Consider the following 26002-nt stretch of genomic DNA (forward strand, 5'->3'; position numbering starts at 1 on the left):
CCCCTTACAGACCTCTTAGAAAAGGGGAGAGGTCAGTTGTTGATAATGTAAGGTTGAAGATTTTGGGGTTCCCACCCTTCCCATTTCATGATGGGAGAAGAGAAGTAAACTGAATTCCCAGGAAAAGCAGAAGGTCGCATTACTTTTCCCACCCAGTTCTGGAAGGAAAATATTATCTAACTTGGAGCAGGCGGCCCAAAGCTCCGAAGACGTAAGAAGCCTGCTTTTTTTCTTTTGTTTTGCACAGGGAAATATTAAGCCTGTTTTCTGTTTGTGGTGAAAAACCTTTCGGGCCGCAAGGGAGCCAAAGGACGGGAGTGTTTCCATTTTCTTTCCTGTTGATTAGCAATAGAAGCCAAGCCTGTTGGCCAAAAGGATGTTTACTGGGGGTGGAAAAACCTGGCTTGCAGAGTGATATGGAATTGGGATAGGAAAAAAAGGGAAGGGAGGCTTTGAATACCTGAACCCATCAAGATTCCTCCTTGTTTTTATTCTGAAGTAGATACGTACAGCTGCCCCTCAATTTACAACAGTCCGTTTAGTGATCGTTGTAGTTAAAATGTGTTCTGTCGGGGTTCCCCCAGACGTCAACACCAACTAAAAAGAGTAGCCAGACACGCTGGTAAAAAGCAAAGTCATTTTATATCTTTGAAAACAAACACAGATAACAAAAACTGTTCTTAACTGGAATGCTGTGAAGCTTCACATAAGAGTCACGACGGCCAGACAATACAACAGGCTTCTTGCTGGCACACACACACCACTGTAGATAATAAAACCCACGCCTCCCCCAAGTTTTCAGCCTTCGAGGCCACGAGCCAGAATCAGAGACGCCAAGGATCGAAGCAAGGTCACAGGACTCCCAAAAGATAACTCTCCACAATACAGGAAGGGCGGGCCTGCCTTTTCAACCTTTCTGAGGAGAACCACACCCAAACCCAGCTGTTGCCTATTAGGGATGAAAATACCTGGCTAATTGTCCCCTTCTTTGTGCTGCCCTTCTCTGCCTCATATCTATGATGGCTTGTGCATTCTCATCTAATGACTCCAGGCTACTCGCTGGGGAGAGCTCCCCCCCGGGCGTCTCAGGCTGTTCTCCCTCCTCCTCGTCCTGACATTCCTCTTCCCCGTCTGCCTGTTCCTCCTCCTCCTCCTGTTCCTCGTCCTCCCCCTCTGAGCATGGAGCCGGCAGAGTTCCAGCCGTTCCCTGAGGAGCCTCAGACTGAATCACAACAAAATGGCACTTTAAAAAAAAGATTTATGACAATTTGTTAAATTTATTAATTTAATTTATTAATTTAATTTATTAATTCAATGTATTAATTCAATGTATTAATTCAATTTATAGGCTGCCCAACTCCTTCCGGACTCTGGGCGGCTAAACTTACGATCCTTGCGACCTCTTCATGGTCAAGGGATAAAAAATTCAGACACTCTGCAACTGATTCATATTTATGATGCTTGCAGTGTCCTGGGATCAACTGATCACCTTTTGCGAACCTTCTTATCAACAAAGTTGATGGGTGGAAAGCCAGATTAGCTTAACGGTTGCGGGAAGAAAAGTTGTAAAAGGAGGCAAATGTTTTGCTTAGCAACAGAAAATTATTTATTTATTGATTGATTGATTGATTGGATTTGTATGCCGCCCCTCTCCGGAGACTCAGGGCGACTAACAGCAATAATAAGACAGCATATAATAATAATCCAATACTAAAAACAATTATGATCGTAAGACAAGGCCTGCCTGTATATCTTCCAGCAAAATAGATGTACCATCACGTTTTTAATAATATACAGTGGTACCTCTACTTAAGAACTTAATTCGTTCCATGAGCAGGTTCTTAAGTAGAAATGTTCCTAAGTAGAAGCAATTTTTCCCATAGGAATCAACGTTAAAGCAAATAATGCGCACAAGCCCATTAGGAAAGAAATAAAAGCTTGGAATTTGGGTGGGAGGAGGAGGAGGAAGAAGAGGAGGAGGACAGTAGCTGCCGAAGGAAGAAGATGAGGTGAGGGGAATCAAAAAATTCCAAAACATTAAGGCTTAAAAAAAAATAGAGGGACTCTGAGGCACAAGGCTGCCTCCCATACACTGCGCCAGAGAGAGAAACCCAGGAGGAATAGCAGGAAACTGGCTGGGCCTTCGTGCCGCTTTCAAATTTCCTGGGAAATTTATCCGGGCTCGGGTTCTTAAGTAGAAAATGGTTCTTGAGAAGAGGCAAAAAAATCTTGAACACCCGGTTCTTATCTGGAAAACTCCTTAAGTAGAGGCGTTCTTAAGTAGAGGTACCACTGTATGTATGAAATCCTGTACCTTTTGATTGGGGGAATCAGGGTTGGGTCGTTGGGAGAACCTCAAGGTAAGATTCTGTGCAGCCAAGAGTTCAGACAGGGGCGCATACAAATCTAATAAATTATTATTATTATTATTATTATTATTATTATTATTATTATTATTATTATTAAATCCCACTCCTGGGTGGTCACACCCACCCCTCCCCTCCAAGGAGTCCCCCACACAGTATGTTTTGGATACAGGTAAGTGCAGGGTATGCACAGAGGCTTGGGGAGGGTGATATCTCTGAGACCGCCTTCTGCCGCACGAAACCCAGCAAACAGTTAGGTCCCACAGAGTTGACCTTCTCCAGGTCCTGTCGACTAAACAATGTTGTTTGGCAGGACCCAGGGGAAGAGCCTTCTCTGTGGCGGCCCTGGCCCTCTGGAACCAGCTCCCCCCAGAGATTAGGATTGCCCCCACCCTCCTTGCCTTTTGCAAACTTCTTAAAACCCACCTCTGCCATCAGGCATGGGGGAATTGAGATATTTCCCCCTGGCTTATATAGTTTTATGTATGGTATGTTTGCGCTGAATGGTTTTAAATTAATGGGTTTTTAGATACTTTTTAAATATTAGATTTGTTTATTATATACTGTTTTATTATTGTTGTGAGCTGCCCCGAGTCTATGGAGAGGGGCGGCATACAAATCTAATAGATAGATAGATAGATAGATAGATAGATAGATAGATAGATAGATAGATAGATAGATAGATAGATAGATAGATAGATTAGATAGACAGACAGGCCTACTGGAAGTCTGGGGAGGCCATTTTCACCCTCTCAGAGGCTCTCGGAAAGCCCCTGGAGCCCAGAGAGGACAAAAATACCTCCCCCTGCGGTGTAAGAGGCAGACTAGGCCACGCCCACCATGGCCACACCCACGCAGCAACCAGGCAGAGAGTCCTTTGCTAAAAGTTTTAAAGCTGAGCCCTGTTGGCAGTAGCGGATTGCACTTACTGCTGCAAGTGGTTCTCTGGCGCAGGCATGTCCCAGCATGCTTTTACTTCTGTGCATGCGCAAAATCTTGTGACGATACATGTGTGCGTGCAAGGTTTCAATTCTTTTTTTTGTTTCTGTGCACGCGCAGAAGCAAAAAAATGCCAAAATCTGATGCACCCGCATGTCACCCTCGCAAGGTTTTACTTCCTGCGCATGCGGCGAAGCATAAAAAAGAGCCGGGGGGGTGCACCAGGTAAAGTGCAGTACTGCAGGCCACTAAAGCTGACTGCTAGATCTACAGGTCAGCGGTTCAAATCTCACCACCAACTCAAGGTTGACTCAGCCTTCCATCCTTCCGAAGTGGGTAAAATGAGGACCCGGATTGTGGGGGCAATAGGCTGGCTCTGTTAAAAAAGTGCTATTGCTAACATGTTGTAAGGTGCCCTGAGTCTAAGGAGAAGGGCGGCATAAAAATGGTATGAATTAATTAATTAATTAATTAAAAAATTAAAATAACCTGAGATGCATGCACACATGTGCCAGAGCCCCGAAGCTGCATACATATCTCAGCTTTTACTACTGGTACGGTGTCCTTATCCCTACTAGTAGCAACTCAATACTGTCTGTTGGGAATCTGCAGGCTTTGGAGAGATACCTCGTGATTTATTTTTCTGTGGCTTTTGAACATTTTAAGTACAATTAAAGCAATGGAACATTTTGTGCAGTACAGATAGTCCTTAACGTACAACAATTTTCTGTTGTAACTCCAGGAATAGTTTTCGGAGAGTAATGTAGATTAATAATAGCAGGGATTTTTCAATTACTGTGGTAATTGACAACTTTAATGTGTACTTGTTCATTGAGTCTGGGATTTATTTATTTATTTATTCATTCATTCATTCATTCATTCACTCACTCACTCACTCACTCACTCACTCACTCACTCACTTACTTACTTACTTACTTATTTACTTACTTATTTATTTATTTAGTCCAATACACAATGAGGGTTTTAGTGGGTATATATCTATATATTTTTTAATGGCAGAACATAGAAAACTCAGCAGAGGGCCAAATAAGTATGTAAAGTTCACGAATCCCCCCGTTCAACGTTATGTCCTTGGAAAAAAAGTAACTTATTATGACCGTTTTTCACATTTACAACTGTGGCAGTATCGTCATGGCCATGTGATCCAAATTCAGATGCTTGCCAACAGACTCATATTATGACGGATTTGCAGTGTTCCAGGGTCATGTGATCCCTTTTGCGACCGTCGTATCAAGGAAAGTCAATGGAGAAGCCAGACTCGCTTAACAATTGTGGCCAGTAAGGTCATAAAATGGGGCAAAACTCACTTAACAAACGCTTCACTTAGCAACAGAAATGTTTTTTAAAAAATAATATTTTTATTGGTTTTGCACATTTGTATATAACATAAAACAAGCATAAAACAGTGCACAGTGCATGTGCCCATCACCCGACTGACAATACCCACCACCACCAATTAGGGGATTCAAATATTTACTAGTTTATGTTCTTTTATTTCCTTAGCTCTATCTTGCATTTGTTTACTATTCAAAGAGTGATTGGAGTTTATTTTTCACATTTCCATCACAAATTCTACTCAACATATAATCCTTCACCTTATAGAAACATAGAAACATAGAAGTCTGACGGCAGAAAAAGACCTCCTGGTCCATCTAGTCTGCCCTTATACTATTTTCTGTATTTTATCTTAGGATGGATCTATGTTTATCCCAGGCATGTTTAAATTCAGTTACTGTGGATTTATCTACCACGTCTGCTGGAAGTTTGTTCCAAGGATTATTCCATCGTACCATCAGCTTCTCCAATTTGTTTTCATCAAAATTGTTTAATCTTATTTCCATGATTTCAAAATGAATGTGATCCACCATGTACCAGTACCAATTATGTAATGTCCATTTTTTAGACTCTTTCCAACCCAATACCACTACCGCTTGAGCGCTGCAGTTTTTATTTCTTTGAAGTCTCTTAATTCTCGTTGTTTAACCAATATCACTATTTCTTTTGTAATTATCCACTTAATATTTAACATTTTATTTATTTCATTCTGCGCTTCCTTCCAAAATTTCTGAAGTTCGACACACTCCCAGAACATATGCATGAAAACTCCTTTCTTTTGGCAACCATGCCAACAATTACCTTTCCCTTTCCTCTGGAAGTGTGAAAGTTGTGCTGGTGTATAGTACCATTTATGAAAAATTTTCCTTCTCATCTCTCTAACTCTTGTATTCTTTATTTTATGTATGTTTTCTACTATTTCTTTCATTTGTCTTTCATCAATTTGTAAATCGTTTTGCCAGCATCTTGTCAAGCCTTTTATTACTCCCTCTTCCACTTGCAATAACATTCTGTATATATTACTTGCCTATGCTTTTGTATCGTTAATCTTTTCTTTTAATATTTTCTCTAAGCAATTTTCTTCTTTCAAAAAGGCTTCTTTATTCTCACTTTTGTTTAAATATTTACATATTACATTAATCTGCAGTCAGGGAAAGTCAATGGAGAAGCCAGACTCACTTGTGGCCAGTAAGGTCATAAAATGGGGCAAAACTCACTTAACAAACACTTCACTTAGCAACAGAAATGTCGAGGTCGTATGTCGAGGAATTCCGATGATGAGTGAGAGATACTGAAGTTTCAGTTTATTTTTCCAAGTTTGAGATCTCAGTTTAAGGTCAAAATGTGTGGGTCTCGAGGGCAGGAGTTCACATCCTTTGTGGGAAAAACTTATTCCATTGCTTTATATTTTTAGATGAATATTAAAAACATATTTGCTGGTACATAAACTTTTTTCTTTTTTTAAAGCCTGAGAAACAGAGTCGATTCTTTCCTTTGAAACTTTCTTTCCTTCTCTTCTTCTTCTTTGCTGGGAACTTCAGATTTGTAGGGAGAGGTTTGCCAAAAAGTTTTTTTAATTTTTTCTACACCATAAAAACATGCTTACAACATCATATAGAAACATAGAAACATAGAAGTCTGACGGCAGAAAAAGACCTCATGGTCCTATATATAGGAATATATAGGAATATATAGTAATACCTCGTCTTACGAACTTAATTGGTTCCGGAAGGTGGTTCGTAAGGAGAAAAGTTCGTAAGACGAAACAATGTTTCCCATAAGAAACAATGTAAAAGCAATTAATGCGTGTAAGGTGGAAAAAAAATCGCAAAATGGCGCTCTGCTGGGCGCTGCCTCCTGGCTGTCACCTTTTAAAACAGCCAGGGGGCTTCTCAGCATTGTCCCGAACCCCAACTTTTCGGGTTTGGGTTTGGGAGGCTGCCGAGAAGTGCCGCCGCCTGGCTGTCACCTTCTGAAACAGCCAGGGGGCTTCTTGGCGTTCTCCTGAACGCTGAACCCGGAAGTTCGGCAAAAGTTCAGGTTCGGGTTCAGGTTCCGGAGGCCGCCGAGAAGTGCCCGGCTGTTTCAGAAGGTGACAGCCTGGTGGCGCCACCCTGCGGAGTGCCGTTTTTGTGATTGGCAGCGGCGTTTTCGGCCGATCTGGAGGCTGAAACGGAGGTGGAGAATCCCAATAGGGAATTCCATGGGCGGAGCTTTGACGTCACGAAGATGTCCTCCAACCAAGAAGGTGACAGCCGGGTGGTGGCGCCCAGCAGAGCGCCATTTTGCGATCTGCGGTGGGTTCGTAAGCCGGAAAAAGTTCGTAAGAAGAGGCAAAACAATTTCCAAACCCCGTGTTCGTATTTCGAGTTGTTCGTATCACGAGGGGTTCGTATCACGAGGTACCACTGTACCTTCAATACAATTTAAAGATCTTAAGTACTTTTTTTTTTTTAAAAAGAGAGAAATTCACATACCAATTCGATTATCTCTAAGCTGCGGTATATGTAGCTTAACTTTTGCTGCCTCCTTTTCTAATTTTGCCATCAAGATGAACCAATTGTCTTCTAATGAAACTCACCATTAATTTTCTTTCAAATGTTTAATAAAATACCTCTGACTTCTTAAGAGTCAGCCGTAGTGCCTCCTTCACCTCCTCGTTCGTTTTTCCAATAACTAAAAACCTTTACATATATCTAGTTAGAAGAAAGATTGATTATAATTAAAATATAGGCAATTTGAATGATTGTTAATTGGGTTTGGATTAAGTTTAATAAAATTTTGAATTAGTGAATATACACGGCTCAAAAATAAATAAATAAAGGAAACACTTAAAAAACAGAATGAAACTTCAAGTAAATCAAACGTCTGTGAAATCAAACTGTCCACTTAGGAAGCAACACTGATTGACAATCAATTTCACACGCTGTTGTGCAAATGGAATAGTTGTGCAAATGAAATATTCAATGACAATATATCGCTCATTCAGATCTAGGATGTGTTCTTTGAGTGTTCCCTTTATTTTTTTTTTTGAGCAGTACATATTGTACCATCAAGAGGGTGATGAAAAAAGTTTTGAAAAGTTGTTTTTGTTTTGGTAGGGAGAAGTTTTAGTTCAGAATTATTCCTGTTGATGGGGTTATAATAGGGCTGGAAGGCCTCCCGCTGCAAATGCGATGTTGCAACTCCAGTTGTTCCCCTCTAACCACCAGGGATAGAAAACTATTTTTATTGTGGGTTTGTGGTTCACAGAGAGAATACGTTGCGACTTTTGTTGTTGGGTTTTCCCCCGCCCCCGGCAAATCCCTTTTGTTTTTCCCATAAAAGCACCCTAGATCCATATGATGCCTGGGGTAACTTTGCCAGCTCAGCTCGTGTGTGTGAAGTTGGGCTGGTTTTGATTTCAACAATGCTGATCTCTCTCTCTCACACACACCCCATATGTCCTGACTAAGCATCGTCTGTAAAGGCATTTGCAATCTGGAAACTGCCTGGTGGGCAACAGCTGGCAGAAGCTGGTTGCCACATCAGGTTTATCGTCTGCAAACATTGCGGAAGGTTTTTTTTTTCCTGCACAGCAAACATTTCACTGCCATAGAAACTGGCCTTTGCCCTCCCTTTGAGGGCCAGCTGGGTCATTTCAGAATGGGAAATAGCGGGGCCAGCACCAGCTGTTCCATGCTGGCTTTGCTCCCTTCCCCACGCAGTTTCCTTTCCACCTGGCTGTTCTGGTTTCTCTGCCCCCTCCCCTCTTCTTTGCTTTCCTCTCCAGCTGTTCCAGAGGCTGCTGTCTCATCCTCCAACTCCTGCCCTATCCATCCATAACCCTGGGGGGGAAAGGGAATTATTGACCCCCTCAGAGAGGGTCCGCAACTTGGGCGTCCTCCTCGATCCACAGCTCACATTAGAGAACCATCTTTCAGCTGTGGCGAGGGGGGCGTTTGCCCAGGTTGGCCTGGTGCACCAGTTGTGGCCCTATCTGGACCGGGACTCACTGCTCACAGTCACTCATGCCCTCATCACCTCGAGGCTTGACTACTGTAACCCTCTCTACATGGGGCTACCTTTGAAGAGTGTTTGGAAACTTCAGATCATGCAGAATGCAGCTGCGAGAGCAATCATGGGCTTCCTCAGGTATGCCCATGTTACACCAACACTCCACAGTCTGCATTGGTTGCCGATCAGTTTCCGGTCACAATTCAAAGTGTTGGCTATGACCTATAAAGCCCTTCATGGCATCGGACCAGAATATCTCCGGGACCGCCCTCTGCCGCACGAATCCCACGACCGGTTAGGTCCCACAGAGTTGGCCTTCTCCGGGTCCCGTCGACTGAACAATGTCGTTTGGCGGGATCCAGGGGAAGAGCCTTCTCTTTGGCGGCCCTGACCCTCTGGAACCAGCTCCCCCCAGAAATTAGAACTGCCCCCACCTTCCTTGCCTTTTGGAAACTCCTTAAAACCCACCTCTGCCATCAGGCATGGGGGAACTGAGACATCTCCCCCGGTCCTATACAGTTTATACATGGTATGTTTGTGTGTATGTTTGCTTTTAATAATGGGTTTTTAGTGTTTTTTAAATTATTAGATTTGTTTTTACATTGTCTTTATTATTGCTGTGAGCCGCCCCGAGTCTACGGAGAGGGGCGGCATACAAATCTAATTAATAATAATAATAATAATAATAATAATAATAATAATAATAATAACAACAACAACAACAACAGCAACAATAATTTATTAGATTTGTATGCCGCCCCTCTCCGCAGACTCGGACTTGTGTAGGGCTTTATAGGTCACAACCAACACTTTGAATTGTGTCCGAAAACAATCGGCAGCCAATGCAGTCCGCGGAGTGATGGTGAGACATGGGCATATCTTGGAAGGCCCATAATTGCTTGCGTGACTGCATTTTGGACGATTTGACGTTTCCGAACACTCATTGTCGCAGTGTTTGCAGCTCTGGCTTTGCAGAGTGCTCGCTTCTCTTCTGCTATGGTTGTTCTTCTGGCCTCAAAGATTCTGGTGGATCATGTCGATTGATCTTGTGCCAGGGTTTCCCATGAGATGGTGTCAATGTCGAGGGACTTGTAACACTTCCTTTGTCTCCCATACGATCACTTCCCTTTATACAGCTCACCATAGAGGTAAATCAATCAATCAACCAACAAATAGAAAAGGAGGAGGTTAAATGAAGAGTGGACGTGCTCTTGAAGAGGTCCATTACAGCAGGAACAGTGGCGGGAGAATTAGGGATAGAAAGGAAAGGTCTGTGACTTGGTTTTTTAGAAAGGATGCTTCAGGTGACGTATCTTTCATCCCGTTATGGTAGGCGTGGGTGTGTTCTGAGAAACAGCTCCCAGATGTCTTAGCCAAATATCATCAGGTGGGAACTGTAGTTTAGCAACATCTGGCTTTCCACCCATCCAGAAGGACGGAACAATTCGCTATTTCCAAAATGGGAACCCGCCATTTCTTAGAAAGCAAAACCGAAACCACAGAATATGGATTGAGTGTTTCACTGTTGGGTTACATCAGTAGTGGGTTTCGCTTACCTTCGCTACCAGCTCGGAACGGTGAATGGCGTGCATTTATTTTGCTTTCATGCAGCACTTCTGCGCTTGCGCAGAACCTTATTTGTTTGTTTGTTTGTTTGTTTGTTCGTTCGTTCATTCCATTTTTATGCCGCCCTTCTCCTTAAACTCATGGCGGCTTACAACATGTTAGTAATAGCACTTTTTAACAGAGGCAGCATTCCAGGTCCTCATTTTACCCACCTCGGAAGGACGGAAGGCTGAGTCAACCTTGAGCCGGTGATGAGATTTGAACCGCTGACCTTCAGATCTACAGTCAGCTTCAGTGGCCTGCAGTACAACACTCTACCTGCTGCGCCACTCCGGCTCTATCTATCTATCTATCTATCTATCTATCTATCTATCTATCTATCTATCTATCTATCTATCATCTATCTATCATCTATCTATCTATCTATCTATCTATCTATCTATCTATCTACCTACCTACCTATCTATCTATCTATCTATCTATCTATCTATCTATCTATCTATCTATCTATCTATCTATCTATTAAATTTGTATGCCCCCCTCTCCGTAGACTCAGGGCGGCTCACAACGGTAATAGAAAACAATATATAAGACAAATCTAATAATTAAAAGTAAAAACCCATAATTTAAAAAACATACACACAACATACCATACATAAACAGTATAGTCCTGGGGAAGTTATCTCAGTTCCCCCATGCCTGACGGCAGAGATGGGTTTACGAAAGGCAAGGAGGGTGGGGGGCAGTTCTAATCTCAGGGGGGAGCTAGTTCCAGAGGGTCGGGGCCGCCACAGAGAAGGCTCTTCCCCTGGGACCCGCCAAATGACATTGTTTAGTCGACGGGACCTGGAGAAGGCCCACTCTGTGCAACCTAATCAGTCGCTGGGATTCGTGCAGCAGAAGGCGGTCCCTTATGCGCATGGGCAGATTATTAGTTATTATATCCAGGTGGGTGGGCAGAGCCTCCTGATGCTGCCAATCCCAGTTCGTCTGTAGCAACCCGCCACTGGGTTATATGCTCCAAATCAACTGCTTTGTTCCATCCAGGAACCTGACTGTCCTTTTTTGCCTTTTTCTTCTTCTTCTCCTCTCATCTTCTAGACATGTGGCTCCTCCTTCCTCTTTGTGGGATCTTCATAGCAAACTCAGCAGCAGGTAAGGCACGTCCGGTCTTCGAGGACTTACAACAGAAAGTAAGAACGCTGCCCTTAAAGAAACACAAACAGAAGCCCTCCCTGTTGTATCCTGCCTAGCACAAAAACATAAAGTTGTCCTTAATCTGAGTCTTAGATTGGCTGCCTTTTTCTAAATCCACCTTCCATAATTTCATGCAGGTAATCCTTGATTTACAACAGTTCACTTAGTGACTTTTCAAAGTTACGGCAGCATTGAAAAAAGTGACTTATCAGCATTTTTGTTATATTTATGGCCAATAATGGGTTACTAGCTGGTACGGGCCACACTCCCTACAGATAGTGAAAATGAGCGACACATGCAGCTCTGCATCACCGGCATGTGCACGCGCACCCACAGTGAGAGTTTGCTTCTGCGCATGCCAGGAAGCAAAATCTCACAAGAGGACGAACATGTATACAAGATTTCTGCAACTTTTTACTTCTGTGCATGTGCAGAAGCAACAGGAATCACTGAAATTTTGTGCGCCCATGCCGCCTCTCGCAAAATTTTGCTTCCTCTGCATGCACAGAAGCAAAATCTCACTGGGGTGTGCATGCAAGCACACCAGCGACACGGAACTGCGCATTTATTTATTTATTTATTTGCTTGCTTGCTTGCTTGCTTGCTTGCTTGCTTGCTTGCTTGCTTGCTTGCTTGCTTGCTTGCTTGCTTGCTTGCTTGCTTGCTTGCTTGCTTGCTTGCTTATTAGATTTGTATGCTGCCCCTCTCCGTAGACTCGGGGAGGCTCACAACAATAACAATGTAAGAACAAATCTAATAATTTATAAAACACTAAAAAACCCCATTATTAAAAGCAAACAAACACACAAACATTCCATGTATAAACTGTATAGGCCCGGGGTAGATGTGTCAGTTCCCCCATGCCTGACGGCAGAGATGGGTCTTGTTTTGGTAGCGGCAGTAAGTAGGAACCCCTGCCTACCTATGACCCTTGTAACATCTCCATGGCCATGTGATTTACATGCGCTTAGACTTATATAACAATAACGATAACAACAACAATTATTATTATTATTATTATTATTATTATTATTATTATTATTATTATGTGAACACAACACAGCAAATGAGATCACTATGCTGGATTTCGTATTTCATCCCAAGCACCTAGGACTGTGTGATGTAGCGGCGAATTATGTTTGCCGATCCCAGTAAAGCGGCCTTTTGCAATTGACAGATGGAGATTTTGTCAATTACAATGGTTTTCAAATGTCCGCTGAGATCCTTTGGCACTGCGCCCAACGTGCCAAGTACCACTGGGACCACTGGGTGATTTTCATGAAGGGAACAGATTCTTAACTTAACTTAACTGTTGCCAAGGATTTGGACGCACTGATTTAAGAGGTGGGGCATGCAACATCAACTCTGCCAGAGTAAGCAGTAAGAGAAAATGAACATAATAATTGGGTGGGTTTGTGTGGAAAAAACATTTTAGTTCTGATAGTATTTGCCCAAGGTGGAAGCCTTAGAGATTAAATTTATGTCCTGTTGGGTTTCAAAGGAGCTAAAACGAATAAACTTTTTACTCTTTTTATTATTATCAATTTTATCTGTTTTTCTAATGTTGATGACGGCTCCCTCGCCTCAACTCAGGGGTCCCCAAACTTGGCAACTTTTAAGACTTCTGGACTTCAACTCCCAGAATGTTGGCTGGAGAATTCTGGGAGTTGTAGTCCACTAGTCTTAAAGTTGCCAAGTTGGAAGAACTTAACTGGTTGGGGGAGCACAGTTAAGGCTATCTCTGAGTCTTTCATAATTCATCTCCTACTCTATGTTCATCTTTCAGAGGCCCCCAAGGATCAGCCTTATGACCCCTTCAATTATGGTAAGTTAATCATTCCCTGAAAAGCTTGTCTGGGGCCTTGGGAACCAATGCAAATTGTTAACAACCAGCAGAGTTAGATAAGAAAACACAGTAATTTGTTGATTTGCAATTGAAGTATAGAACACCTCTGGAATCCACTTATTTTTAAAAATTTATCCCGCTTTGTTATTTTATAAATAATTCAAGGCAGTGAACATACCTGGTACTCCTTCCTCCTCCTATTTTTAATACAATGACAACCCTGTGAAGTAGATTGGGCTGAAGGAGAGGGACTAGAATTCTCAGGCTCCTGGTGATTGGCTCAAAGTCACCCAACCAGCTTTCATGCTGAAGATGGGACTAGAATTCTCAGGCTCCTGGTGATTGGCCCAAAGTCACCCAACCAGCTTTAATGTTGAAGGTGGGACTAAATTTCCCAATCTCCTGGTGATTGGCCCAAAGTCAACCAACCAGCTTTCACGATGAAGATGGGACTAGAATTCTCAGTCTCCTGGCGATTGGCTCAAATTCACCCAGCTAGTTTTCGTGCCTAACGCAGGACTAGAACTCATTCCAGGCTACGTTCTATTCCTCGCATGACAAACTGTTTCTCCCCCCCCCCCCCCATACCAGATTACTATTCGCTGAGAGTTGGAGGCTTGGTGTTTGCAGGCATCCTGTTTCTGTTGGGCATCATCATTATCTTTAGTAAGTAGCTACTATCCAGTGGTTGCCCGGGAAGGGGGCTTAGTGGGCTGGGATCAGAACATCCTTGAAGTATGCCAAGTGTGTCCATACAAGCACGGATGTGGGTTGGTTGAGTCTGACTTCTCTGTTGTCTCTGAACCCAACTATTGCACTGTGGTATCTTATTGATTGATTGATTGATTGATTTTATTCATTTTATTCTATTTATTCTATTTATTTTATTTATTTTATTTATTTTATTTATTTTATTTATTTTATTTATTTTATTTATTTTATTTATTTTATTTATTTTATTTATTTTATTTATTTTATTTATTTTATTTATTTTATTTATTTTATTTATTTTATTTATTTTATTTATTTTATTTATTTATTTTATTTATTTTATTTATTTTATTTATTTTATTTATTTTATTTATTTTATTTATTTTATTTATTTTATTTATTTTATTTATTTTATTTATTTTATTTATTTTATTGATTCATTCAATCATTCATTCATTCATTCAGTCATTCGTTTATTTATTTGATTTGCATGCCGCCCCTCTCCGGAGACTCGGGGCGGCTAACAGAAATAATAAAACAGCATATAATAATAATCCAATACTAAAAACAGTTAAAAACCCATTATTATAAAAGCCAAACATACATACAGACATACCATGCATAAAATTGTAAAGGCCTAGGGGGAAAGAGTATCTCAATTCCTGGTGGCGGGCTGGATAAATGGCCTCCGCGGGTCATATCCAGCATGCGGGCCCTAATTTAATTTCCCCATGGCACACCTGACCATGTCTCACGGCACACTAGTGTGTTGCAGCACACTGCTTGAAAAGCACTTTGTTAAATAGTGCTTCTCTCTCACATACACAAACCCTCATCTCTGCCCAGATTCCTTTGGGGTCCTTGCTCAATTCTTTCCCTCTTTCTCTCCTAGGCCGGCACTGTCGTTGCAAGTTTAACCAGCAGCAAAGGTAAAAATGCTCTCGTAAAGTACATTTGGAGGGGATGTGAAACTGCGGTTATACGAGTTGTTTCAAATGGATGAAAAGGAACAGCATGAAAAAAAGGCAGGGGAAGAAGCCAAAATAGCATGATGTAGTTTTGCATGTTTTGCGATGTGGTTCAGATATCTTAATTACAGTGGTACCTCTACTGAAGAACTTAATTTGTTCCGTGAGCAGGTAGAAACACTCTTAAGTAGAAGGAATTTTTCCCATAGGAATCAATGTAAAAGCAAATTAGATTAGATTAGATTAGATTTATTATTATTATTATTATTATTATTATTATTATTATTATTATTATTATTATTATTATTAATTGGATTTGTATGCCGCCCCTCTCCGCAGACTCGGGGCGGCTAACAACAGCAGTAAAACAGTACAACAAAATCCAATACTAAAAAACAGTTAAAAACCCATTATATAAAAACCAATCATACATACAAACATACCATACATATATTGTGAAGGCCTAGGGGGGAAAGTGTATCTTAGTTCCCCCATGCCTGGCGGCAAGAGGTGGGTTTTAAGCAGCTTACGAAAGGCCAGGAGGGTGGGGGCAATTCTAATCTCTGGGGGGAGTTGGTTCCAGAGGGTCGGGGCCACCACAGAGAAGGCGGGATCCTCTGGGTCCCGCCAAGTGACAATGATGAACCAACTCCCCCAGAGATTAGATTAGATTTATTCGATTTGTATGCCGCCCCTCTCCGGAGACTCGGAGCGGCTCACGACATAGCACATGATACAAATCCAACAATAAAAAATAATGCGTGCAAACCCATTAGGAAAGAAATAAAAGCTCGGAATTTGGGTGGGAGGAGGAGGAGGAAGAAGAGGAGGAGGACAGTCGATGCCGAAGGAAGAAGGTGAGGGGAGGGGAATAAAAAAAAAATCCAAAACTTTAAGTCTTAAAAAAAAAAAGAGGGACTCTGAGGTGGCGAGGAGGAGCATGTGACTCCCATACACCCAGTGCGAGGCTGCCACTACGCCAGAGAGAGAAACCCAGGGGGAATGGCAGGAAACTGGCCGGGCCTTCGTGCTGCTCTCAAATTTCCTGGGAAATTTTTCCGGGTTCGGGTTCTTAAGTAGAAAATGGTTCTTAAGAAGAGGCAAAATAAATCTTGAACACCCGGTTCTTATCTAGAAAAGTTCTTAAGTAGAGGCGTTCTTAAGTAGAGGTACCACTGTATTTGGAGACTGTTTGCGTCTTTTTTATTCTCTTTTATTTCCATTTTGTTTTATCTCCCTGCTGGGGAAGAATCTGGCCAGCCCAATGATTCATTCTCTGAATTAATATGTCTGCTGGTAATTGCTTTCTTTCTGTGATGCCGGGATTGGAAGTGGGGAGAGACAGGGCGTTAGAAGGTTAACTTGTAAGCCTGATGTCGATAATTACCCAATAAATGAGCTTTTAATTTTGACCCTTGTAGAAATATTCAGACGATACACCATAAATCGGACGTTTGGAAACAGTGGGGTGCTAGCAGCAAATAAGAGTCGTGAAAATTGGGAGGAAAAGAGTACCACAGATTCAACAATACTGACCAAGTAGTGCCAGAGCCCATGTAACAACATTGCCAAAAAAACATTAAGAGTTGTTAACATAATCTTGTGCAGCTTCTTCTCTGCTGATATTGTATTTTTAACTAGAGCATACAACACATTTGCTAGACCAATTCTTGAATACAGCTCATCTGTCTGGAACCCCCACTATATATCAGATATTAATAGAGCCGGGGTGGCGCAGCAGGTAGAGTGCTGTACTGCAGGCCACTGAAGCTGACTGTAGATCTGAAGGTCAGCGGTTCAAATCTCATCACCGGCTCAAGGTTGACTCAGCCTTCCATCCTTCCGAGGTGGGTAAAATGAGAACCCGGATTGTGGGGGCAATAGGCTGGCTCTATTAAAGAGTGCTATTGCTAACATGTTGTAAGCCGCCCTGAGTTTAAAGAGAAAGGCGGCATAAAAATGGAATGAATGAATGAATGAATGAATGAATGAATAAATAAATAAATAAAATTAAAAATGTCGAGAGATATTTCACGAGAAGAGTCCTCCACCCCTCTACCCGCAATAGAATTCCTTATGCCACCAGACTCAAAATTTGGGGCTTAGATAATTTAGAACTATGCCTCCGTAGGTCTGACCTAAATGAAGCACATAAAATTATCTGCTACAGTGCCCTACCTGTCAATGACTACTTCAGCTTCAACTGCAACAATACACGAGGACACAATAGATACAAACTTAAAGTGAACCAATCCATACCCCATTGCAGAAAATAAGACTTCAGCAACAGAGTGGTCAATGTCTGGAATTTATTAATTTATTAATTTATTGATTTATTGATTTATTAATTTATTAATTTATTGATTTATTAATTTATTAATTTATTAATTTATTAATTTATTAATTTATTAATTTATTAATTTATTAATTTATTAATTTATTAATTTATTAATTTATTAATTTATTAATTTATTAATTTATTAATTTATTAATTTATTAATTTATTAATTTATTGATTTATTAATTTATTAATTTATTAATTTATTAATTTATTAATTTATTAATTTATTTCAATTTTTTATGCCGCCCTTCTCCTTAGACTCAGGGCGCCTTACAACATGTTAGCAATAGCACTTTTTTAACAGAGCAAGGCTATTGCCTCCACAATCCAGGTCCTCATTTTACCCACCTCGGAAGGATGGAAGGCTGAGTCAACCTTGAGCCGGTGATGAGATTTGAACCGCTGACCTTCAGATCTACAAGTCAGCTCCAGTGGCCTGCAGTACAACACTCTACCTGCTGCGCCACCCTGGCTCATTACAGTGTTCCCTTGATTTTCACGGGCGATGTGTTCCGAGACCACCCGCAAAAGTCAAATTTCCACAAAGTAGAGATGCGGAAGTAAATACAAAATTTTTGGCTATGGACAACATCGCAAGCCATCCCTTAACACTTGAAACCCGTATTTTACCATTTCCCATTCCCTTAACAACCATTTACTCACCATTATTACTGGTACTCACCATTGAATAAGACACTTAGTGATCCTGATATTTATAAACATAATTATTTATTAACAATAATAATTATTTTTTGTTATTTATTTGCAAAAATTATTAGTTTGGCGATGACGTATGACATCATCGGGCTGGAAAAACCATGGTATAGAAAAAAATCCACGAACTATTTTTTAATTCATATTTTTTGAAAAACCGTGGTATAGGCTATTTGCGAAGTTCGAACCCGCGAAAATCGAGGGAACACTGTACACCATGTGGCTCTGTTCTTACATCCTCAAACTCCTGATTAAGATGTCATGCAAAGGCTACTGGAAAGGAACTGGTGGCACAGTGATTAGAATGCAGCATTGCAGGTTAACTCTGCCCACTTCCAGACGTTCGATTCTGACCAGCTTAAGATTGATTCAATCTTTCATCCTTCCGATGAGGACCCAGATTGCTGGGGGACAAGATGGTATATAAGTCTAAGTGCTATTGCTATTGTATGCACACACAAAAAAAGGAAAAATAAATATTTTTCAAGGGATGTAACTGATATTTTCCAATTCTTAAAACTGAAAGGTCTGGTTTATGTTCTGCCGGGCTCTCTGATAGGAGCCTCCCGAAAATTCAAGGGTACAAATTTCAGACATACAGACGTTTGAAAATTCAAAACAATGTTCTTTATCACAAAATTCACAATAAACAAAGCACTCTTTTTGTATTGCAAAGAGCACTCGTCCCAAAACAACCGGGTAGTCTGTACAATTAACCTTAAGCAGTCATTAAGTACTTAGCTAGCAGCTGTGAAGAAACTTCACACCCCTTCTTCTTCCAACGAAGTGAGACACACACACACACACACACGTTGCTCTGCTTTGTTTTACCCACACGCTGCTATTTATAGCAGCAGCCCTAATTACTGGAGCCCCACCCAAACACAGGTGGCCTCCCTTATTTCCTGTAATATTATTATAATAATAGTAATAATAATAATAATAATAATAATAATAATAATAATAATAATAATAATTTATTAGATTTGTATGCCACCCTTCTCCGAAGACTCGCGGCGGCTCACAACAACGATAAAAAACAATATTATAATGGCACAAATCTAATATTAAAAAACTAAAAACTCTATCATAATTAAAAACCAAACAGCACATGCATACCAAACATAAATTATAATAAGCCTGGGGGAAAGATGTCTCAAATCCCCTATGCCTGGCGGTATAGGTGGGTCTTAAGTAGTTTATGGAAGACAAGGAGGGTGGGAGCAGTTCTAATCTCCGGGGGGGAGTTGATTCCAGAGGGCCGGGGCCACCACAGAGAAGGCTCTTCCCCTGGGGCCCACCAGACGACATTGTTTAGTCGACGGGACCCGGAGAAGGCCCACTCTGTGGGACCTTATTGGCCGCTGGGATTCGTGCAGTAGCAGGCGGTTCCGGAGGTACTCTGGTCCAATGCCATGTAGGACTTTAAAGGTCATAACCAACACTTTGAATTGTGACCGGAAACTGATCGGCAGCCAATGCAGGCCACAAAGTGTTGTAGATACGTGGGCGAATCTGGGAAGCCCCACGATGGCTCTCGCTGCCGCATTCTGCACGATCTGGAGTTTCCGAACACTTTTCAAAGGTAGCCCCATGTAGAGAGCATTGCAGTAATCGAACCTCGAGGTGATAAGGGCATGAGTGACTGTGAGCAATATGTTCTTACTTGGTCTCTTCTACGCATAATTCTGCGCTTGCGTGGGTCCAAAACGTCATCATCTGAATCAAGGGAAGATAAGGGAGATTGACTGCCTGGGCTGTGTGCCAAAACCTCCTCTGCTGAGTCACTCCCACCTTCTTCTTCGTCCAAGGAAACTAAACTCTGAACTGATTCTGTCGGCAATAACACCGGCCTGTGACATGTTGAATTTTCCCTTGCATCCACCTCCCCATTCCCTGGGGCAGGAGCTGGGCCAGAGCCAACCACAACAGAAAGATAATATTTGTAGCTCAGGGTTGAAATGGGGGATCTTTGGTGCTCTGCGAGCTTATATTCTTGTAGACATTTCATTACCCAAACTATGTAACATAATCAATGGTGCAATGGTGGGTTGTGGGACAGGGACAGTATGAGGGTTGTAAATGCAAGCATTAGTCATAAAATTATTTTTTTAGCACTGTTGTAACTTTAAATGGTCCCTGAATGAGGAGGTCAGTAAATAAGGACTATGTGTATTTAATCTGATTTCTTTGGATGGCAACGCATAGCATGAAGAATAAAATGGGCTGGTCAGTTTACATTTCTCCATTGCTGTTTCTCTTGTATGAATGAATCCCACAAACAACACGGTACATGGAGGGAGGGAAGGCAGGAATTCCCACTGCGGCATTTTACCGCATCCATTTGCACATTCTAGATTTGACCTTATTTATATATATAGTTTATCATCCCCTTTAGGATGCTGAATCGTTATTCATTTTGGATGTCAGCAGGGGGCGCTGTAGCATAGCGTTTATTTTTTATTTTTTAATTAAAGTATTTCCATCCCTGCAAAAGTCAATGACATCATCCCTGAACCACCTGCATTGATAACTCTGGCTCCCTTTTCAGTTAGTACAAGTCCCAGCATGTTGAATTCCAATGATTTTCCGCTTTACTCTGGCACACATATTAATTTATAATATACATTTTCAGTATATCTTTAATATAGCTCCAGTTAACCGTGCACCTCTATTTCTTGCCAATTTAGTTATTAATTCCTTTATATGAGGTGCTGTATTTATTTATGGTGTTATAATACTTGTAGTATTAAAGATAGACCCCTGTATCTGGAATACTGTGTTCAGTTCTGGAGACCTCGCCTACAAAAAAGATATGGATAAAATTGAACGGGTCCAAAGACGGGCTAGAAAAATCATGGAAAGTCTTAAGCATAAAACATATCAGGAAAGACTTAATGAACTCAATCTGTATAGTCAGGAGGACAGAAGGGAAAGGGGGGACATGATCAAAACATTTAAATATGTTTAAGGGTTTGTTTGTTTGTTTGTTTGTTTGTTTATTTATTTATTTAGTTACTTAGTTATTTAGTTAGTTAGTTGGTTAGTCCAATACACAATGAGGGGTTAATTGGGTATATATCTATATACACATAGTAAAATACATGATGAAGGTTATAGAGGAGATACTCATAGTAAAATATATCTAAGAAATAATAGAAAAGAAGGTATAGTAATAGAACATATATCAATGAAAGAATAGAAGAAGAGATATAGGAATAGAAGAAAGGTATAGGAGATATAGGAGAGCAATAGGACAGGGGACGGAAGGCACTCTAGTGCACTTGTACTCGCCCCTGACTGACCTCTTAGGAATCTGGATAGGTCAACCGTAGATAATCTAAGGGTAAAGTGTTGGGGGTTGGGGATGACACTATGGAGTCCGGTAATGAGTTCCATGCTTCGACAACCCGGTTACCGAAGTCATATTTTCTACAGTCAAGTTTGGAGCGGTTAATATTAAGTTTAAATCTGTTGTGTGCTCTTGTGTTGTTGTGGTTGAAGCTGAAGTAGTCGCCGACAGGCAGGACGTTGCAGCATATGATCTTGTGGGCAATACTTAGATCTTGTTAAATAAGATTCAGGAGGGAAGTGTTTTTAATAGGAAAGTGAACACAAGAACAAGGGAGCACAATCTGAGGTTAGTTGGGGGAAAGATCAAAAGTAACGTGAGAAAATATTATTTGACTGAAAGAGTAGTAGATGCTTGGAACAAACTTCCAGCAGACGTGGTTGGTAAATCCACAATGACTGAATTTAAACCTGCCTGGGATAAACATATATCCATCCTAAGAATAAAATACAGGAAATAGTACAAGAGCAGACTAGATGGACCACTTTTTCTGCTGTCAATTTTCTATGTTTCTATGTTTCTTAATTATCTATTGATATCACCGTCAACCATTCAATCATCGATAATGATAATAAAGGCTCAAATATCAAAATCAGTCAATAATAATTCATTAATAGTTCAATATGAAATTGTTAGTGAATAGGATAGGTAGGAATAAATAGTTTAGATTAAAAATAAAATAGGTAGTAAACAGAATTAAAATAATCAATATTAATATTCATTCTATATTAAATAGAAAAATAAAGAATTCAAAGTGCCAATTTCTAATATTATGAAGTTCTTCTGGTCATCGTTTGCAAGGGGCCAAATTTCATGTCCCAAAGGTGCTTCCGCCACCCCCACAAGAGGCAACTGGACTTTTTGGGTTTTCTTCTAAGACGTTCCGCTTCTCATCCCAGAAACTTCTTCAGCTCTGAAGAACGGCTTACAATGGTTTGCAACAAGGGGTATTATCCAAGCTTGGCAATGTTTAAGATACGTGAACTTTGACTCCCAGAATTCTGGCTGGGGAATTCTGGGAGTTGAAGTCCACAAATCTTAAAGTTGCCAAGCTTGGACACCAGCCATTTTACAATCAGCTGAAACAGTTCTTTAAAAGGGGAAGGGAATACTGTAAAGATAGGAGCGGCGGAGCTAGTAGAGGTTTGCGGTGTACAAAATGCATTTAATACAGTTAATGCTCTGAACCCAGAGGTCTTCAAACTTGGCAACTTTAAGACTTGTGGACTTTAATTCCCAGAATTCAGCCAGCCAGCATAATTAGCTGGAGAATTCTAGGAAATGGAGGATTCTAAAAATTAGAGAATTCTAAGCATAGCTGGCTGGAGAATTCTAGGAATTGAAATCCACAAGTCTTAAAATTGCCAAGTTTGGGGACCCCTCCTCTAAACCTGTTCTACCTGCAAAGAATTTTCACTGGCTGCTATGATGATCGCTCAAGAGGTGGAAACTCCAAAGTGATGGCTTTGTTTTGTCCCCAGGACCGGAGAACCTGATGAAGAGGAAGGAACTCTGCGCAGCTCAATCCGGCGTAAGAGCCAACCTGTGGCTACATACCCCCTCTGTTTCCCTTTTCTCCTGGGGAGAACTTTTCCTGGGCTAGGGAACTTTAAAAAAATTATTATTATGGCTAGCTGAACAAGGCCGAAATAGATCTATCCTAGTCTCCCTTAATTTTCTCATATATATAGCAACCGAACTGAAATATATATATATATATATATAAATAATATATTTTTTGCTGAATTTGAAAATTAAGGGAGACTAGGATAGATCTATTTCTGCCTTATTTTGGCCTCATCAGCTAGCCATACCCACTGGGACTTGAACCTGCAACCTTTGCCTTGTAAGGCAGAGAATTATCCTCTAGGTTACAGTATCCAATGCCTTCAGTTCTGCACCAGGGAAGGGTTACATATTTTTGTGTCGAATCACCCTGGTGTATTGAAGGAACATCACAGCTCCTTATTTGCCTCTCGGCCCAAACCAGGGCCATTTCCAAGGCAGTTAATTTTATTGATAGCCGACAATTCTATCTGTATGTGTCACGTGTTTTTTTGCTGAATTTGAAAATTAAGGGAGACTAGGATAGATATATTTCGGCCTTATTTTGGCCTCATCAGCTAGCCATACCCACTGGGACATGAACCTGCAACCTTTGCTTGTAAGGCAGAGAATTATCCTCTAGGCTACAGTATCCAATGCCTTCAGCTCTGCACCAGGGAAGGGTTACATATTTTTGTGTCACATGTTTTTTTGCTGAATTTGAAAATTAAGGGAGACTAGGATAGATCTATTTTGGCCTTATTTTGGCCTCATCAGCTAGCCATACCGACTGGGACTTGAACCTGCAACCTTTGCCTTGTAAGGCAGAAAATTATCCTCTAGGCTACAGTATCCAATGTGTGTGTGTGTGTCTCACATGTTTTTTTTTTTGCTGAATTTGAAAATTAAGGGAGATTAATTAATATATATATATTCATTTCAGTTTCTGCCCAACTCTGCCTTAAGCAAAGGAAACAAAAGAAAGAAAACCGAGCTTGCTTCTGGAATAGGAATGGGAATGGGAATAGCCATGGCATGGCATGGTATAGCATGGCATAGCATAGACAGATGGAGGGATGGGAAGATGGAGGGATGGACAGACAGATAATAGATGATAGGCATGATGGATGAATAGATGGATAGATGGATGAGATGATGAAAGGATAGTAAGATGAGAGAGATAAGAGAGAGCCAGAGCAATGAGAGAATGGATGAGATGAGAGAGAGAATAGAATAGAACAGAACATAGCATAGCAGAGTTGGAGGGGACCTTGGAGGTCTTCTAGTCTAACCCCCTGCTTAGGTAGGAAACCCTTTCCCATTTCAGACAAATGGTTATCCAGTCTCTTCTTTATTAATATCATCATAGACTGGCATTAAGGTTGATAATATGTAAGGAAATCTCTGATCGCTTAGATGTTCTTTAAAAGGATGATTAATTTGTGCGGTGTGCAGTTTTCAAACGAGGGGTATCTTTGAGGCAGCACAGAGCTGGGCCGTGGAAATTATTATAGAAAAGGATTTAGGGGTAGTGATTTCTGACAGTCTCAAAATGGGTGAACAGTGCAGTCAGGCGGTAGGGAAAGCAAGTAGGATGCTTGGCTGCATAGCTAGAGGTATAACAAGCAGGAAGAGGGAGATTGTGATCCCCTTATATAGAGCGCTGGTGAGACCACATTTGGAATACTGTGTTCAGTTCTGGAGACCTCACCTACAAAAAGATATTGACAAAATTGAACGGGTCCAAAGACGGGCTACAAGAATGGTGGAAGGTCTTAAGCATAAAACGTATCAGGAAAGACTTCATGAACTCAATCTGTATAGTCTGGAGGACAGAAGGAAAAGGGGGGACATGATCGAAACATTTAAATATATTAAAGGGTTAAATAAGGTCCAGGAGGGAAGTGTTTTTAATAGGAAAGTGAACACAAGAACAAGGGGACACAATCTGAAGTTAGTTGGAGGAAAGATCAAAAGCAACATGAGAAAATATTATTTTACTGAAAGAGTAGTAGATCCTTGGAACAAACTTCCAGCAGACGTGGTAGATAAATCCACAGTAACTGAATTTAAACATGCCTGGGATAAACATAGATCCATCCTAAGATAAAATACAGAAAATAGTATAAGGGCAGACTAGATGGACCATGAGGTCTTTTTCTGCCGTCAGACTTCTAGGTTTCTAGGTTTCTATTAGGAATCTTCTACAGATGATGAAATGGTTGCTTATTTATATTTGCTGTATCTGACATTCTGAACCGAGATAGTTTTTAAAGCTGTTTGGGTACATCATGCCACAGATACCGGAGGAAATAGACTTTAGCTTAAAGTGTGTTTGCTGAAAAGATAATAAATTGTTTCAGGGGAAGGCCTTTTAAAAAAAAAAGGTGTTTTTTTTCTTTAATTCTCACTAGGTTTATCCACACGGATGAGATAGAAGATATCCGAACTGGTGAGTTGCTTGCAGATTAAATGAAAATTGACCCTTGTGATCTAAACTTCATTTGATTCTCTTCACTCTTGTGGTTTTACCATTGCTGCCTTTGTTGCTCTGTGCAACATGCAACATTTAGTTCTCCTTCCGTTCCTTTCTCTTTTTATGTATTATCTAAATGGTTTCGAGAACCGAGGTTCATGTAGATACTGTATTGATTCTAAAAAGAAAGCTAATTTGTTTGGGTTTGGTTTGTTACAAATACAGTGATACCTCGTCTTACAAACGCCTCACCATACAAACTTTTCGAGATACAAACCTGGGGTTTAAGATTTTTTTGCCTCTTCTTACAAACTATTTTCACCTTACAAACCCACCGCCGCCGCTGGGAATCGCCGCCTCCGGACTTCCGTTGCCAGAAAAGCACCTGTTTTTGCGCTGCTGGGATTCCCCTGAGGCTCCCCTCCAGGGGAAACCCCACCTCTGGACAGAAGTCCAGAGTTGGGCTTTCCCAGCGAGGGGAGCCTCAGCAAAATTGCAGCATCGCAAAAACACAGAGGTCCAGAGTTGGGGTTTTGAGAACTTCAGTGTTTTTGCTCCCCTCTCTGGGAAACCCCACCTCAGGATTTCCGTTGCCAGCGAAGCGCTCGTTTTTGCGATGCTGAGATTCC

At 41.0% G+C, this 26002-nt stretch overlaps 1 protein-coding gene across 1 annotated transcript in view; it reads left to right on the forward strand.

Annotated features, from left to right (window-relative positions):
• Positions 1–26002, forward strand: part of LOC139173990 (phospholemman-like) — a 42587-nt gene that overhangs the window by 13248 nt on the left and 3337 nt on the right. The window contains exons 2-7 of the mRNA XM_070763981.1: positions 11325–11378; positions 13207–13245; positions 13858–13932; positions 14870–14906; positions 22834–22883; positions 25312–25349. Of these exons, the coding sequence (XP_070620082.1) occupies positions 11327–11378; positions 13207–13245; positions 13858–13932; positions 14870–14906; positions 22834–22883; positions 25312–25334 (276 nt within the window). The 5' untranslated portion in view covers positions 11325–11326 and the 3' untranslated portion in view covers positions 25335–25349. The remainder of the gene's footprint in view (positions 1–11324; positions 11379–13206; positions 13246–13857; positions 13933–14869; positions 14907–22833; positions 22884–25311; positions 25350–26002) is intronic.

Source organism: Erythrolamprus reginae, chromosome 11 (assembly GCF_031021105.1).
Source record: "Erythrolamprus reginae isolate rEryReg1 chromosome 11, rEryReg1.hap1, whole genome shotgun sequence".
Classification (NCBI taxonomy): domain Eukaryota; kingdom Metazoa; phylum Chordata; class Lepidosauria; order Squamata; family Dipsadidae; genus Erythrolamprus; species Erythrolamprus reginae.